The sequence below is a fragment of the Manis pentadactyla genome, chromosome 15, assembly GCF_030020395.1.
Source record: "Manis pentadactyla isolate mManPen7 chromosome 15, mManPen7.hap1, whole genome shotgun sequence".
Taxonomy (NCBI): Eukaryota; Metazoa; Chordata; class Mammalia; order Pholidota; family Manidae; genus Manis; species Manis pentadactyla.
In genome coordinates this window covers 68,509,043-68,525,704 of record NC_080033.1, presented here as the reverse complement: position 1 = coordinate 68,525,704, position 16,662 = coordinate 68,509,043, and the positions used below count along the sequence as shown (strand labels likewise).

Below are 16,662 nucleotides of genomic sequence, written 5' to 3'. Positions count from 1 at the left end.
GGCACAGGGCCTTGGCGTCCTGGATGGGGCTGGAGTTGGCCGCTCTCCCTCTGCCGTGGGATGCCTGCCAGAAGCCAGCGCTGCCCCAGCCAGGACAGGCCCTCGCTGGAGGACACGTCCCTCGCGGGAGGCCTCAGGCTGAGCTGTTACACTGTGCGGTGCCTCCCTCACTGTGGGAGGCAGATTGGAATAGACTGTTGTGTGTTTTTTTTTGTCTGTGTTAATTTGTTTGAGATACAGCTCACATTCCATGAGGTTCACCCTCCTCACATGTAAGATGCGGTGGCAGTAGATCAGAGCTGTGCAGCTGTCACCCGTATCTGACTCCTGTATGTTCTCATCACCCCTGAGGAACACCGTGCCCCTCAGCATTGCTCACAGCCCCCACCGGCCCCCATAAACCTGTTCTCTGGCTCGACAACTCCCCCTGTCCCAGCCCTTCCATGAGTAGCTTGTGCCTGTGGCCTTCAGTGCCTAGCTGCTGTGACTTGGCATGTTTTGAAATGCGCCACTTTGACAGGTGAAGCAGCTAAGGCTTGGGAAGGCCACGCTCCTGCCCTGTGAGGTACAGAGCTGGTGTTGGGACTGGTGTTGAAACTCCGTAGTCTATCTCCTTTCCACGCTGTACCCCACTCTGCAGAACAGCTATGGGTGGGGCCTGGGCACCTGGCCCCTGGGGCAGGGATGGCCTCTGCCCTCTTCCCCCCCTGGCTGCAGGCAGAGACTCTGAGGGGGGCACAAGACCCTTCTCTAGGTGCCCCTGGCCAGCCCACCACGACCTGCCATGCCACACTCAGGGGCACGGTGTCTCCCCAAAGGCCTCAGAACCAGGGTGTGTGTGGGCAGAATCGCTTTAAGGAAGCCTCTCCCGCCCCAGAGCCAGTGGTGAGAGTGGAAAGTCATTTATTATCTGTACTGTGTTGTGATGCCAGCCGGGAGGGCTGCGCTGTGGTAGGACTGTTCACAGAGTCCTAGGCAGAACAAAACACGGCAGGTAAGGGGTGTGCCGTAAAAGGAGGCATGTGTGGATTAGCTTTGGAGGCGGACCACTGGTTATGAACACTGGCTCTGCCATTTCCTTTCTCAAGATCTGGGAAGTTTATGAACCTCTTCTAAGACTCAGTTTCCCCATCAGCACAATGGAGCAGGCTTTTGTGTATGATGGGATGTGGGGCTTACTGTGAGTATTAAAAGTGATACTATATCTTCTGCAGCTGGAAGGGGAGGCAAGCAATGATAGTTTTATTTCCAGAAAACCTAGGTTGAGATTACCAGGTGAACACTGAGCTTCCTGGCAGCCAGGACAAAAGGGAACATGAGGACTGAGGCAGGAAAGCACGTCAGGAAGGAAGTAGATGGCATTAAATGCAAAGAAGAGACCAGGGCAGGGCTCTTTAAGGGGTGACAGATATCACCCTGGGGACAGGAGCTTCCACCTTGATCTGTGACAAGTACAGATGTGATCCTCATAGGACAGAGCCTCCAATCAGCCCCCATAACACAAGTACAGTGCAGCCAGAGACATGCAGGCTGGGCAGTCACCCTGATGCCTGTCCTAATAGAGGGGGATGTGAGCTTTCTCCCAGCTGTCCTCCAATACCAAGTGGCTCCCTCATGTTTTTGTAGGGAAAGGGGACTGAAATGGCATCCTTGAGGTCAAGGTGGCATCGTGTAGGGCTTTAGCATGGGCCTTGGGTCTGGAAGAGCTGACTTGGCCTGCCACCTACCAGCTGTGCCGCCATGCCAGGCCTGTCCCCTCAGTTTACTAACACAGGAGAACCTCCACTAGTGCTGTTCGTGGCTGTCCTCCCTCGGGCCTGGGACAGCAGCCACCCTCTGCCCTTCCTCCCCTGGCCCTCGGCTCCAGTCCTCTTCGTCCCCCCGCCCAGGATGGCCATGAGGATGGGCTGAGCTTCTCCCACCAAGCTCTGGCGCAGGCCTGTCCTGTCCTGGGTTCTGGTCAGCGGTGACCCCTGTGCGTGAGTGTAGAGCCTGTGCATCTCAAGTAGCAGCTGCTGATGTGGCTGAGTGACACTTTGGAGCACAAGGGACCCGTTCTCCTGCTGACTCAGGGAGGTGCCTTACCCCGGGCTGGGGCGTCACAGCCAGTACCTGTGCAGCCCCACGTGCTGCTGACTCTGAGCGCTGAGGAGGTGCCCACCACCCCCCAGGGTGGCCTCTGCATGCCTCCCAAGGAAGGCACCAGGTTCGGACTGGATGTAAGGATGTGGACTGGCTGTTGACATACATGGCGAATGTTTCTGTTGGGTCGGGTGAGTTGATGGGGATTTTGTTTTTGAGATGAAATTCATGTAACGTTAACCATTTCAAAGTGTAGACTTGGTGGTACTTTCACAATGCCACGTAAACACCACCTCCATCTGGTTCCACAAAGTTTTCACTCCTGCAGGAGGCACCCCAGTGCCCATCACCAGTCTGCCCAGCCCCCAGGCCCTGGCAGCCACCGCCTGCTTTCTGCTTGCACTGGTTTAAGTAGTGACGGGCGTCTTCCACTGAGTGTGTTGTCAGGGTTCATCCGCGTTGTGTGTGGCCCTGGGCTGCACTCCTTCCAGCTGGGCACTGCCCTGTCCTACGCTAGAGCATATTTTGCTGTCCATCTGCTGGTGGACGTGGGAGCTGCTGTCCATCTGCTGGTGGACATGGGAGCTGTTTCTACCTTTTTGTTATTGTAAATAAGCTGCTGTGAACCTTTGTGTAAACGTAGTTATGCTCATGCGCGTCTTTGCAGTTCTGGGCATGGGTGAACCCAGGAGTGGAACTGCTGGGTTACAGGGTAATTCTGCTGTTTGCTGTTTGGAGAATTGACTGGGCTCTGAGGTATTAACCTGGAGCCGTAGCTGCCCACGTGTCTATGCTGTGGAGTATGGCGAGCAGGGCCCAGGATTGGGGGTGGGCAGCTCTGGGTTTGGGTATAGGCAGTGCCAGCTGCTTGCTGTATGACCTCTGGTGAGTTAGTTACTTGCCTCGTGTTGTCTGCTTTTCCCTGCCTGCCCATCACAGGATGGCATAGCCAGAATCTCTAAGGTGATGCCTGCAGTGCCTGACTCTGCACCTGGCATTAAGTGGGAGCACTGATACCTTTTAGGGGTGAAATCTGTTCTCTTCAGAGCCTGCTCCCACCCACTCAGAACCCAAGGAGGCTCTAAGTGCTCGTGGGCTGTGATCAGCAGAGATGCTACGACCCAGGGGAGCGCTGGGGTGAGCGGCTGTGATGTGCGGCAGAAGTGGAACGAGACCAGCTAACAGGGCTCCTCAGCTGCACCCCAAGGGCCTCAGCCCCCTGCGAATATTATTTTTAAAATAGTTGAGCTGATTGGATGAGTGCCAGAGTGGGGCCGGGGGCAGCTCTTACTCCTGCTGACGCTGCCAGCAGGACCCAGTTAAGTGGCGTTCTCGCACCAGCCAGTCAGTCCCTGATCTTCTAAGTAGGGGGGGTCTTTTCCTCACTTTACAGACAAGAAAATAGAGCTCTGAGAGGCTGGTCGCACAGACTTCAGCTCAGATGTAGAGCTGGGATGTGAACGTGTACTGCATGCCTCCTACAGGCCCACTGTGTCTCACTGGTTTTGTGTGAGTGGCTGGCATCAAACCTCACGAGGAGGTGCAGGGCCCAAGGGGGGACAGTGTGTCCCCCAGGAGCAGGGAGCCGGAGGAGGCAGGGCAGTGCGGGCGGACAGAGACCCTGCCCGGTGGTGATGCCTTTAATAACTGTCACATTCACAGGCACAGGGGGGCTGCTCCAGGCTTGGAGCAGCAGGTGGAAAGACACGCATCCTGGGGGCCACGTCTGCCAGGCCTGACCCACTGCTGCCTGTGCAGGGCCCCTCCCTCCTCCCCAGGCCTCGGCTGCTCCTGGCAGCCATCCACCCACCTGCTGTCTTCTCCATCCTTCCTCTCTTGTCCTTGGAGACTTCTGTGTATGATGGCTATCCTGCTAACCAGGACAGGGAGAAGGAAGTCAGAGTGTCACAAAGCTTCTAGAAGGGGACTTAGCCATTATTTCAAATCTGGTCTTGGTCTGTCTTGTTGGAATAGTTCAGTTACTGGTGCACAGTGAAGGGTCAGCAGCGCCCAGAGACGTCTGGCCTTTGCCCTCAGCTCCTGGGAGGTGATCGGAATGTCCTGCCTGACGTGACTGTCTTTTTTTACCTGGGGCCACATGGTATCAGCTCCACTTCCACGGCTACATGACTGACTCCCAGGGAAAACTCTGATTGCTGAGATCAGAAAAAACTCTGTGGTGAGCTTCCCTGGTTGGCAATACTCTGCATAATGTCACATGTTAGTGCCGAGAGAGACAGGTGCCGTCTGCATTGCTGCTCTGGGCACGCGGTCTCCCCGTCCCTTCCCGGCCATAATCTGTAACCATGCATGCACTGGCTTTGCTGAGTTCCATGAGTCCCTCTAGCAGATTACTGAGCTTGAAGGTGGTCTTGGGGACCCCTAGGATGTTACAATGGGCGTGAGCTTATTTGTCAAAATACATACCTCAGTTATCTCCATTTTAAAGATAAGAAAACTGAGATTCTGGCTGACTTGCCCCAGGTTCCAAAGCTCATAAGGGGGTCCAGGACCCATGCACCTTGACAGCTTCACCCCACCAGCTGTCATCAACTAGAAAACAGGAACAGACACACACAGCATGCAGCTGTTCCCAGCCAGGTTTATTTGGTGCCTGGCCTGGCAGCAGCTGTTTGCACATGGCACAGGCCGAGGCTGGGCCTCACAGGGTCTCGGCTCCTACCAGGGAGAGGAATGTCAACCGGGGCAGTGAGAGGCAGTGGCGAGGAGCGTCCTGCTGAGGCCAGGGCAGGTGGGTGATGGGGGGCTCATCATGCGTGGACAGTCAGCCGGGGTGTGGGTGGCGAGGAAGAGGTGGAGGGCGGGCTACAGGAGGCCTCCCATCCCCACTGACCCCTGGCTTCAGCAGGGCCCAGCAGCTCAGACAACAGAGGTGGGGGGTGCCGGGGAGGGGTTCTCCTTCACCTCCAACAGCAGGGAAACACACTCCTATTTGGAAATATATTGAAAAGAAAGCCTGTATACCAAAGTTTCTAGAAAAGAGGGGATGTCCTTTATAAGAAGAGGGTCGGGTGGCAGGTTCATCCTCAGGGCCTGGGGGCTGGTCAGTCATGGCCCACAGTGCACCAAGCAGCTGGGGAGGGGGAGAGAGACACAGTAAGTAGAGAAGATGGGGCAGCACCTTCCCCACATCCCGTGGAGGCTGCATGGAGGGGCAGGTCCACTCCCTCTCCTGCATGCCTCTTCCTGCTGCTCAGGGCAGGAGAGCAAGGCCTCTCAACAGCAGAGGGTGAGGGCTGGGGGAGGGAGGTGCACAAGGCCTCCACGCCTGTGGAGGTCCTGTCCATCTGGCTCTGGAGGGCTGGGGGTGGGTGGGTGCACGTCCCCAGTACCCTGCCCTTCTGTCTCGCTGAGGCTCTGCCCTGTCCTTCCATTTCTGGGGTCGCCTCCCTCTCTGGCCTCTGGGCTCCCTGCCTCTAGACCCTCTGCACATGGGCACTGGCGTTGAGTCCTCACTGTGGGCTCGAGTTCCGGCAGCCAAGGGAACCGAACGGGGTGTCGCAGGCATGGGCCTTACCTCTCCCTTGCCCACCTCTGCCTGGAGATGGCTGCTTGTCCCGCCGGCGCCAGGGTAGCCCCACTCCCCACATGTACTGTCCAGGCCCTGCCCCTTACCTGGCACGGAGATCCTGGAGAGGGCCTCGGGCTGGCTCAGCGTGTCCACCTTAATGTGCCGGAACGCCCGGCACAGTGGGCTCTGCAGGTGCCTGCACACAGGGGCACTGGTCAGCTCTGGGGCCGCGCCTCTGGACAGCAGCCTGGGATACGGGTGGCTGATCCTGGCTGTGCCCGAGACGGGGGGCTCAGACACCAGCCAGCCAGTTCTGAGGCTGAGCGTGCTGCGTGGAGATGAGAAGACAGGGCCCAGGGAAGGCTGACACTGGGGCCCCGGAGGAGCCGCAGGTTTGTGGGGAAGAGCCTGCTTCATGCCTCCCAGTGAGCCTCCCCAGCGAGAGAACTCACTGCACTTCTATCCCTCAGGGGTGGCCGTTTTCAACCAGGGGCAGCCTTGGTGCCAGGAACCTGCATTCAGGCATGTGGGAACCCACTGGGACCTGGCTATTCCTCTCCCCTCCCCTTCACGCCTCACCCCAGGGGTACCCTGGACAGGTACCCCTGAGAGGCCTGGAAAGGCTGCCAGGGGGCTGGGGCAGCCCTGCCTGCCTGCCACCTGGCGCTGGAGGGCACAGCCCGCTCACCTCTTCCACGCCTCCTCCGTGTCCCAGAACTCATAGACCACGAAGGTGAAGCCGTCCGACAGCCTCACGGCCGCAATGCTGCACAGGGAGAGGAGCAGCAGAGTCAGCAAACACCCGACCGTGTTCCCCCACCTCTCCCCCTCCAGCCCAGCCCCTATCCCCAAACGGGCTTGATGCTGCCTGAGGCCACTCGTGATCACTCCTGGTGACACTGCTGCCTGTCTGATCAGGATAACATGGGGGCCCCCAGGACCAGCCACCTGGTCTGATCTGTTAGTGTGCATCCCCACCACCGAGAGCAAGGCTGGGCCCCAGAGGGACTGATAAATATTGCTTGAATGAATTGACATTTTCAAAGGCTTTACATTCATTTAGAAGATGTTACCTGCCTTGGAAAATAAAAGCATTTTCCTCCTGCCACACTGTTCTGGAGCATTCGCCTGTGATGCTTATGTAATTATGCCCAGGTCACTCCTGTCTTACCTGGGCGATGGCGGCTGGCCCCTCCCCTCATTTACATAAGACTTAGACTACCAGGGCTGGGGCAGGAGGCAAGGGCTTCCTCCAGGCACGTGGCCAGCAGTCCCCGGAGCAAGGCCCCCCGGGGGGTCACATCACCCCTAATGTTGCCCCGGGCTGGCTTCCCCTGGCTGCTGCTTTTTCACAGGCTCAGCAGAACAGAGCAGGGGCCTGAGCAATCCTCAAGGAGGAGATGCTATTATAGGAGGCATGTGCTGTACAATTACAGGCAATTCCAGGTTTTGCTGAACAGGATGGAAGCAAGAAACAAAGCCGCTAATGGGATCATTAGTTCATTATGCTCCAGACTAAAATTATACATGGAGCTGTGGGCTCGTAAATGGAGAGGGGAATGCGTGGTGGACGTGCAGGCTGCCCACTAATCAGGCAGAACCCATGGCCGTTTGCCAGATGTGAGGGGTGCTGCTTCTGGGCCCCTTTTGACAAAGGTCATCAGAGCAATTTGGTTCACCTAAGCGTAGTTATTACAGCAAGATGCAAGCCATCATGCTGAGTGCATTTGCTCGGCTGATGATACACTGATTGTTTTGGTGGGAAGACACGAGCAGGCAGGCTTGATGTACAAGGGAGGACAGTCATTCAACGAACAGGCCTGGAGCCCTACCCGGTCCTGGGCCCTCCTCCTTCCACGGTCTCTCCTGTGGGGAGCGTGCCGCTGCCAGTCCGCCCTCTGTCCCCTCGGACACCAGCACCTCAACCTGCACGTGCACTCTGACGCACCTCTGCCCTTCTCCTGACTGCTCTGGCTCCGCGTACGGCACCTCGGGCTCTTCATTTCTGAGCCAAGGAATCTCTGATCCTGCTTTGTCTCCCCTCTGCACAAGCCCCCATCCCAGCCACTGGCTCTAAACAGATCGCTGTGTGCCCAGGGCACACCAGGGCCCGGCCGCCTCTCCAGCTGGCCACAGAGCCTCTCCCTGGCTGCCTGCTGTCCCCACCCAGCCCTTCTCCACACGAGGAGCCTGACCAGTGCCCCCCTGCTGCTTGAGCAGCTCTGACACTTGGATCGTGCAAGGCCCCCAGGGCAGGTGAGAGCCGGTCCTGCTGCGGCCCCAGGTCTTCTCCTGGCGTCACCACTGGGCCACACCAGCTGCTCGCTACCACCCCAGGAGGATTCCCCTCCCAGACTGCCCTTCCCCAGATTCCGTGGGTCAGTCTGCTCATCACTCAGGCCTCAGGGCACACAGGTCCTGCTCCTGGCCTCACACGCCCCGCACTGTCAGCACCCTACTCGCCCCTCTGCCCCTCTGCTCCCTAGAACAAACACCCAGCACGAGCAGCACCCTGAGTCCGGCTGTGCCCCGGGGCCTGGCCCTCGACAGGCCCCCGGAAGCAGGGTGAGAGCACATGGGCTCTCGGGGTGGAAGAAGCAAACCGGAGAGGGAAGGAATCAAGGGGGGAACAGAGGCTCAGCTGCATGTGTTGGGCGCTGATGGGAGGGCCTGCAGAGGGGAGAGCCCGGTGGTGGGTGCCAGCAGCCCTCTGCAGACTGCTGCTACCAAGTGTGAGGGCTGTTGTCTTTTGTCCACCACTCAGACGTGGCCACGGCTGTCCTGCTCAGCTTCAAGGACTAGCACAAGGCTCAGCAGCACGCACCCGGGCGCGGGGCTGCAGGGGCAGCCGACTTGGAGCACCACCTGTGCACACGCCCTGGCCCAGGGCCCTCGTGCTCTTTCTTCCAGTTTCACCTGCTTCAGCCCCAACGAGTGGGCCCTGTTCAAGTCCCCCTTTGCAGACGAGCACGCTGCAGTCAGGGAGGTGCAGTCACCCCATGCCTACACAGCGGGGAAGGCCCCAGCTGGGACTTGAACCAGCAGCTCTTCCAGCCACTCACTGTGTGCTCCCCTGGGCTCTGGTTTGTCCTCACGGATGCAGCCTGTGCCCCCAGCCCGCCTGCGATGCCACCCTCGGGGCCCTGCCCTCGGCTCACTCACTGGAAGCAGTTCCCGGCTCCAGCCGTGCCCCGCAGGTACTGCCGCAGGGAGTCCACAAACTCGCTCAGCTGCTCAGGGCTCACGGCCATCTCCTGCCTGACCAGCTGCAGGTGCTGCGGGGCCACAGGGTGAGTGAGCGTGGGTGCCCGTGGGCTGGGCAGCCTGCGCCCTGGGCTGCTTGCCAGGCCTCTCCCCGCAGGGCCCACCCAGTCCTCTGGGCACTGCCCAAGACCCAGCCTCCCTTCAGAGAGGCCAGGACAATTGGGTCAAAATAAAACCAGAAAAACCCCAAACGCACACACACGTCTCATTCTTACACATGAAAACTGGCTAACAAAGGGCCCAGAACTTAAGAGGCCAAGTGCAGGAAGTAGCCCCACAAATGCTGAAAAGCTCCATGGATGGGGGCAGCTGCCTGTGAGGTGTCCCGGGCCGAGACAACAGAATCGGTGACCCAGCAAAATCCGTGTCTGAGCGAATCAATGTTTTGATGTCCCTGTCCTGCTGGTCATTGCTCCAGGCCAAACTGCTTTTGATCAAAGCTCTGGAGCCTCAAAGGACACTCCTGGGAGGGGCAGGTGGCCAGGTGCTGCATCTCCCCTCATGGTGTCCCAGGCTGGGCTGGCGGGGACATGGAGCCCCCGCACCTGACTCCTGACTCAGGCAGGGGTGGGGCCACAGAAGAGGGGTTGGAAGGGGTGCCTCAAGGCCGCGAGCCTCACCATGTTGGTGCCTTCCTCATCGGAGAGGCGCTGCTGCAGGTCAAACCAGAGGGCCTGAAACAATAAAGCACAGAGATGCTGGAGACAGGCCACCTCTTTCAGGGAGGCCTCCAGGACCACCACAATAACACCAGAGTCCCCAGGCTGGTGGAAACCCCCTGGCTGAACAGGGCTCAGTCCACCCTCCACATATAGGGCTGGCTCAGAGGGGTCCTGGGAAGCCAGGCTGGGAGACTGAGCACAGGAAGTGGCGGACGTCCCTTCTGACTTGGCACCTGGGGGCACAGAGAGCCCCAGAGGCCAGCCAGAGCTACTGTATTGGGCACGGAGGGGGTTCCCTTTTGCTGAGGGCAGGGGTATTGGGGGAGGCAACAATGGGGACTCAGTCCTAAACCCAGGGCACCGCTTCTTGCCACAGCTGCTGGTAACAGCCCTGAGATTCCCCATCAACTTACGAGTCATCCCCGGTTATAACCCCTGGTGCCTCATGAATCTAATGGTCTGAATGGGGTGGTCTGTTCTCATTGGCCTTCTACAGGCCCTGAATGTCTGACAAATACATCTTCCATAACTTTCCAGACTGTCTGAGGCGGGTGCTGCCCCACTGTAAGCTCCAGAAAAGTAGGAACCCCATGCACGCTGTTCACAACCATATGGTGCTGTTTAGAATAGTATCCAGCACCTGACGGATACTCAGTGGTCACAAAAGCTGGTCAAGGGTCGGAGCCTGTGTTTGAACTTAGGTCTCTCTCCTCCCAACCCACTGAATCAGGATTCTTTTTCCTTTAACTTGGCACCCCAATAAAGCCCACCCTGTCCATCCTCGTGAGGACAGCTTGTGTCTCTGGTACAGCCACACACCCAGGTCTTTCCTCTCACACAAGCACCTGCGTGAGGCACATCGGCTGGTTGGTAAGAGTGGCAAGCGGGCGTGGCACCGCCCTGAAATGCTTAATAATGTTTGAACAACGTTCCCTGCACGCTCATTTTGCACATACCCAAAACGGGCCCCGTAAACTCTACAGCCAGTCCCGGAGGGGGTCCTGACTTCCCATGGGCAGGCGGCGCGGACGGGCTTTATAGGTGAAGGTGTGCCTGGCAGCGGCGAGTCTGTTTCCATCATTTTACAACCATGTAGGTTGGTTCCTAGAGGGCAAGGCCTGCAGCTGGTTCCCTTGGCTCCTCCAGGCGGCGGGACCACCGAGGGGGAGGTGGGGGGGGAGACAAGGGGGCACCCACGTCTGCCCCGCCCTCGCCCACCCTCGCGGGAGAGCCCCCTCCTCCGGCCCCGGCAGAGTCTGCGGGCTCAGGTGGGCGTGCGGGGGGCGGGGCCCGGAGCCGGCCCCAGGTTGGCCCTTGCTCTCAGCCTGGACCAATCAGAGGCCGGCGGGGAGGGCCCCGCCCCGTCTCCAGGACGCCCAGGTGCTCTGCGCCTGTTTCCAGCCAGCTGGTTGTTAGGGTGACTGGGGCGCTAAAAATAAGCTTCAAAGAGCCTCCCTCTGGAGGCGCGCAGAGTCGTTATGACAACCGGGCCTCGGGGGACCGCCGAGCCTGCCTACCGCTCCCGCAGCCGCGGGCTTTAGGTGGGGGAGATGCCCCCTCGGCCGCAGCCCTGCAGGTGGGTGGGGTCGCCGCCTTCCCCGACTCCCCACCACGTCTCCGCTTCAGTCTCCCTCTGCGTGGGGAGACACGCCCCCTGCCCCCAGGAATCCCTCACAACCCCCAAACCCATGAAAGTACTAACTTTTTGCCCTTTTGCAAAAGATGTAAAAAATTCATTAAAGCAGGAAAAATGTATAATCTCCCCGATCCATGGCTTTGAGATGCCTGCTATCCTGGTGTAGGCAGGTATGCGGTATGGCGTGGGGGTATGGGTGTGGTATCAGGAGGTCTACTAATAATTGCTACTATAAAATGCTAACCACACAGCAGGCTCTGTGGTAAGCTATTAGGACGCCTTTTTAATCCTCACAACTCCACAAAGGGTATCATTCTGGTTATTTTCTCATTAGAGGAGGAATCCGAGGCAAGGAGAGGGTAAGTCACTAGCCCAAGGTCACACAGCTGTGAAGCAGTTCAGCTAGGGTTCCACAGGCCGTTTGAAACCAGGGCCCACTGGTAAACCTTAGGGCAACGTGTTATCTTCCTTCCTACAAATGGTCGTTGTCACAGGCTGAACTGCCCTCTCCAAATTCCTATGGTGAAGATCCAACCCCCAGCGCCTCAGAGTGTGACTGTATTTGGGGACGGGGCCTTTGAAGAGGCGATTCAGTAAAAATGAGGTGACTGGTGTCCTCGTAGGAAGACATCAGGACGCAGACACACACAGGGACGACCTTGCCAAGACGGAAAGACAGCCATCTACAAGCCCGGAGGGAGGCCTCAGAGAGACGGCCCCATCAACACCCCGGCCTCAGACTTCTAGCCTTGGACAGGAGGGTGCGTGTGCCAAGGGCCCTTCTGCTGCGCAGTTGCGGCAGCCCTGAGCAGCTGAGAGTCATTTGGTGAGTACCCACCGAGTCACAAGACGTTCTCTGAAAACACAATGCTTCGCAGGCAATGCCATTGTCTATCACTGCCTGCGGACATGCCACAGCAAATTAAAAATGTTCAACTGCTGGCCACTCAGGTTGTTTCTGCCTTCTCCCTGGGCGTCACCATCCCTCACTACCACGCTGAGTCCTGGCGCTGCCTGCCCAGGCCAACCCTGCCTTAGAGCAAAGCGTCCTTGAGGCTGTGTCCCCTTGCCACCTGTGACCCTGCCACTATCTGCTCCTAGAGTTGCTCTTCCTGGCTGCCTGCCTGCCACTCCAGCCTCTCCCCTTCTGCGCTGGTACCTCTCCTCGGGCCTGTATGATGGACACACCCCTTCCCAGGGCTCCCTGACCTCCCTTCTGAACTCCCCACCTGACTCTGCACTCCTGGGGGCTCCGGGAGGGATGGGGTAGACGCGGGGGTGCAGTGGGCTCACCTTGTTCTCAAGCCGTCCTATCAGCTCTGCCAACCGGCTGATCTGGGCTTCCAGGCCCTCGGCCTTGGGGTCTGTGGTGACTGGGAAAAAGGAAGGGTTGCTGATGGTGGGCAGGGCCAGCCCTGGCAGAGGGAGCCCCCAGCCTCCCCAGGGGAGGGACCTGCCTCAGCCCTGCCAGTTCCGCTTAGAGACCCAGGCCCCATCTGGGCCGCTGTCAGAACTCCTGGGAGGACCCCCAGCCCCTGCTCCCCTTCCCAGGCCACTGCTGTGTCTCACCAGAGAGAAGGCTCTTCCCTTGTTCCGTGGCAACGGGCTTGTGGCTGGGGGCATAGGGGGAAGTGGGGCTTCCATACCAGGTCTCCACTGCACCGTGGCTGGGTTTGTTGTGGTTCTGCCTGTGGTTTGAGTGGGGGGAACACACAGTGAGGGACGTGCAGGGCCTGGAGCACTCTTAGCTCTGACAAACATTAAGCCCTGACTGTGGGCTGAAATGTGCATGGCTAACTCTCTGGAGCCCCAGCCCTGTGAAGTGGGCATCGCGGCCTTTGTTTTAGAGGAAAATACAAGACCTCCGGGCAGGCGACTTGGCCATGACCCCACAGCTCGCAGGGCAGAGTCGGGATCTGAGGGCTCTCAGCAGTGTTCTAGGGCCTGGTTCAGTTACAGTGCTGGGGCGATGCTGAGCCAGGCCCCTACCCCACTCCATGGTTCCCTGCCTCACTAGGAGCCCATTTCATGTTTGCTGCCCCCTGGGGTAGGGGGCCTGGGTTTGTATCAGCTAGACAACCCCCCTTTCCAAAATTGGGAGCCCTAAGACACAGCTGAGAGTGGGCTTATAACAGGACAGAGAATCTGTGATGCTGGACGCAGCTGGGCCTGTGTCCTGTCCTCGTAACCCCGCATGCGCACTGACGGGCACACGCGCAAAGCCCCTGGAACGCCCCATGGGCACATGCGGTTCCAAGCACTGTGCCTGGAACGACAGTAGGGACCCAGCCAGTGCTTGGTCAGTGCCTGAATCCCCCGCGCAGAGATGCCAGAAGATCACCAGACACGCGTGTCCACATAAAACACGCGTACACTCCTGTCCCCAGCCGCCTCCGCCTTCGGGTGTCACTGCCTCAGTGTTCTGAGGCTTGTCTCCCTTGTACCTCAAAGCTCAGCAAACCTCTCACCCGCGCAGAGGGGCAAACCCAACTTCCCAGCTGGGGGAAAGCTTGGCAGAGTCTGTGACGTGTTAATCCTGGCGGCTCTGCACCCCAGCGGCAAATTAAATGTGGCCCTCAGACCATGGACAGGGGCAGCTGGCCATCTCCCAGGGACAGTGGGGTTTGAACTAGGGTCTTGGGCCTGGAAGGGGGCACCCCCAGGGCTGGGAAATAGGATGGCGTGAGGGGACTTGCAGCTGTGAGCAAAAATAGCTGAAATTTGGGTGGTTCAGGGAGGAAATGTGTGTGGAACAGTTGCGTCTCCCCATGAGGACCTGCCACCCCCACGAGCAACGTCCCCAAGTCAAGTCCCAACATGACAGCTGGCAGGTGGAATGCTGACCCGTGACGGAGCTGGCAAAGTGCAGGAAATCAGCTGTAATAGTGCTCCGTCTTATCTGTTCTACTGCAGGATAAAAATGGCAAGTTTTTTATCAAGATAGATTTCCTTTATTTATTTTTTTTTTGTTGTTAGTGTCAGCTTCCAGAACTGTGGCTGCTAACTCTGGGGACCCTCAGAATCACAAGACTGACCACAGATGCAGAGTTCTGGACTCAGCTCCCAGGGATTCTAACCCTGCAGGCAGGGCCCTGGCCCAGAGATCTGCATTTTACACTTCCCAGGTGATCTGGCCTCAGGTGCTCAGAGCAAACACGTTTTGGGAACAGTGGCATCAAAAGCGATTGGGACCAGCACCTCACCAACCCAAACACACGCTCAAAGCACTGCTCCACGGCAACTGACACAGCAGCCTGGCCACGCCGCCAAGGCACAGGAGCTCCGGGCTCAGTAATGCTTGGGCCCCACTGCCTGACTTTTGCTCCCTTCTGTCTGCACATCCCTGTTTCCCCTTTATGCCATGCACACGCACATCGGCTGTTCTAGAAAGAAGAGGCAAAAAGGAGTTCACCTCAACTTGGGACAGCAAATGCGAGGGCTCATGGTCCCCAGGCTGACACCACCAGGCCAGGAGGAGACCTGCTCCTCTCCAGGCACCAGGCTCACCTCTCAACTCAGCACCCCCACCAAAGAGAGGGGACCCCAGATGCTTTTCCGTGCTTCAAGGACACACAAGGAAAGCCTTAAATAACACTAAACAACCCTGAGGAAAATCACCGCATTCCAGTGCTTCTGAGAAAGACATGACTTGGCACTACCCTGTCCTCAGTGCCTCTCTGCAACCTCCCAGCCTCTCTTTGTAACAAATAAGGAGCAGGCCTCAGGATTCCAGGTGCTTACCTTTACAGTTACTTCATTTACGGCATGCGATAACTGTTTTCCAATTTTGGTAACCAAGTACCGTTTCCTGTATTTGGTTCCAGTTCTCAAAAGTGAGTCAAACAACAGACTAATGTGAGTGGTATACGCACGTGGCAAAACTGATTACAGTCTAGGAAATGCATGCACACCAGGATCCTTCTAAGCACATACTGTCTCATTCAATCCTCACAGTCACCAAGGAGGTAGGGATATAATTTTCCTCATTTTACAGCTGGGGAAAGGGAGGCACAGAGAGGTGCAGCAGCTTGCCCAAGATCACCCAGCTCCCAACTACACAGTGGCCCCACCAGGGAACAGGTTGGTGCTAGCACATACTCCCACAGGACCTTGCCAGGTCTCTTCGACGCACCGGATCTGGCTGGTCTGCTCTTCAATAGCCTCCACTGCACTCTCCACGGAGCTCAGCAGCGACTGGATCTGGTTGGCCGTCTCCTTCAGGAGGAACCGCGTCACAAACTGGTCCACGCTGCTCCCACCCTCATACACCTGTGGAGGGAAGGAAGGAGCAGAGGGCAGAGGGGTTGGGGAGGGAACTTGGTGTGGGGCTGGCACAGCGCTCGGGGGGACACCTGGGGTTGGTGTGTCTGCCCTGCAGGAGGAAGTGGGGACCTTCCTCTGGCATCTCGGAGGCTGTAGAGCTCCTACGTCAAGGCAGGGGCTGTGAATTCAGCACCAAGGTGAGCCCTTCACCGTTTATTAGCCCTGGCCTCTATGGCCATAAGAGGAGTCACTGGGGCATCTATTTTCAAGGCTGTACTGATGAGCAAAGGACACAATGTATATAAAATGCTCAGCACATTGCCCGTCCCATAGCAAATTTTTAATGGACAGTCGCTGCTGGATGAAGATATAATAGTGGAGCTGGTGGTGATGGTGACGGTTCTGAAGGTGATGAAAATGACCAGTGGTGGTGTTGCCGCGGCCAAAGTATTTGGGGAGAAGAATGCACAACCTCCTCTCCCTCCTTCCTCCTCCGAGGAGTCTTTGGGCCCCTGGGCCTCCATGTAGCTACTTAGAGAAATGATAGAAGAGTCAAAGACAGTTAAACTGGCTCCCCAAAGAAAGCACCTGAGGCTTAGTGCTCAGAGGGGAGGGGCCTGGGGAGGTGGAGAGGGAGGCGGACTGGAGTGAAGAGCGCTTTCCAGAAAGTTTGCTCTGCAGTGTGAGACAGAATTTCCCCTTCGGTCAAGAGTCTGCAGCAGACCTCTCTCGCGGTCTCTGGAACCCCCGGAGTTTCTTTTGGCTTCAAAAGCCTTTCCCGTGGAGGGAGGAGGCTCTGCCTCATCCGGGCCACTCAAGGACAAGACTGACAAAATGCTGCTGGTCCCCCAGGCTCTGCGCTGCTCTCCTAGCCTCCTCCACCAAGACCCCACCCTCCTGCACCACCTGCTCCGGCACCTTGGAATCCTGCCCAGTCCCTGGCAGGGCGAGGGAAAACAGGGCTCTCAGGGAAAGCAAATTAAACCACGCATCACCCTGACTGGGAATTAATCAGCAATAATTGCACAAGGGAAACACGGCTGGAGACAGAGACTGAGAAATGGAGGCAGGGGTGGATGGGGAGCAGGGGACAGGGGTGAGGTGTGGGGAGAGGCTGAAAGCAGAGGCATACAGACAAGAAGATGGGTGGACACCCCGTGTCAACCAGCAGGTGCACTGCAGACAGGCCTGCGTAAGTGTGCAGCTTAATGCACCGCAGCAAT

At 57.9% G+C, this 16,662-nt stretch overlaps 1 protein-coding gene across 2 annotated transcripts in view; it reads right to left on the bottom strand.

Annotated features, from left to right (window-relative positions):
- Nucleotides 1-3,964: 3,964 nt before the first annotated feature.
- The window catches only part of NECAB2 (N-terminal EF-hand calcium binding protein 2), a 28,732-nt gene continuing 16,034 nt past the window's right edge, over nt 3,965-16,662 (bottom strand). The window contains exons 6-13 of one of the 2 annotated variants that reach the window (XM_036909375.2): nt 15,309-15,445; nt 12,746-12,864; nt 12,470-12,549; nt 9,499-9,552; nt 8,777-8,889; nt 6,303-6,380; nt 5,719-5,810; nt 3,965-5,176 (exon numbers count right to left, since the gene is read on the bottom strand). In XM_036909375.2, coding sequence (XP_036765270.1) covers nt 5,148-5,176; nt 5,719-5,810; nt 6,303-6,380; nt 8,777-8,889; nt 9,499-9,552; nt 12,470-12,549; nt 12,746-12,864; nt 15,309-15,445 — 702 coding nt within the window. In that variant the 3' untranslated portion in view covers nt 3,965-5,147. The remainder of the gene's footprint in view (nt 5,177-5,718; nt 5,811-6,302; nt 6,381-8,776; nt 8,890-9,498; nt 9,553-12,469; nt 12,550-12,745; nt 12,865-15,308; nt 15,446-16,662) is intronic. The other variant, XM_036909376.2, reaches the window with a different exon arrangement.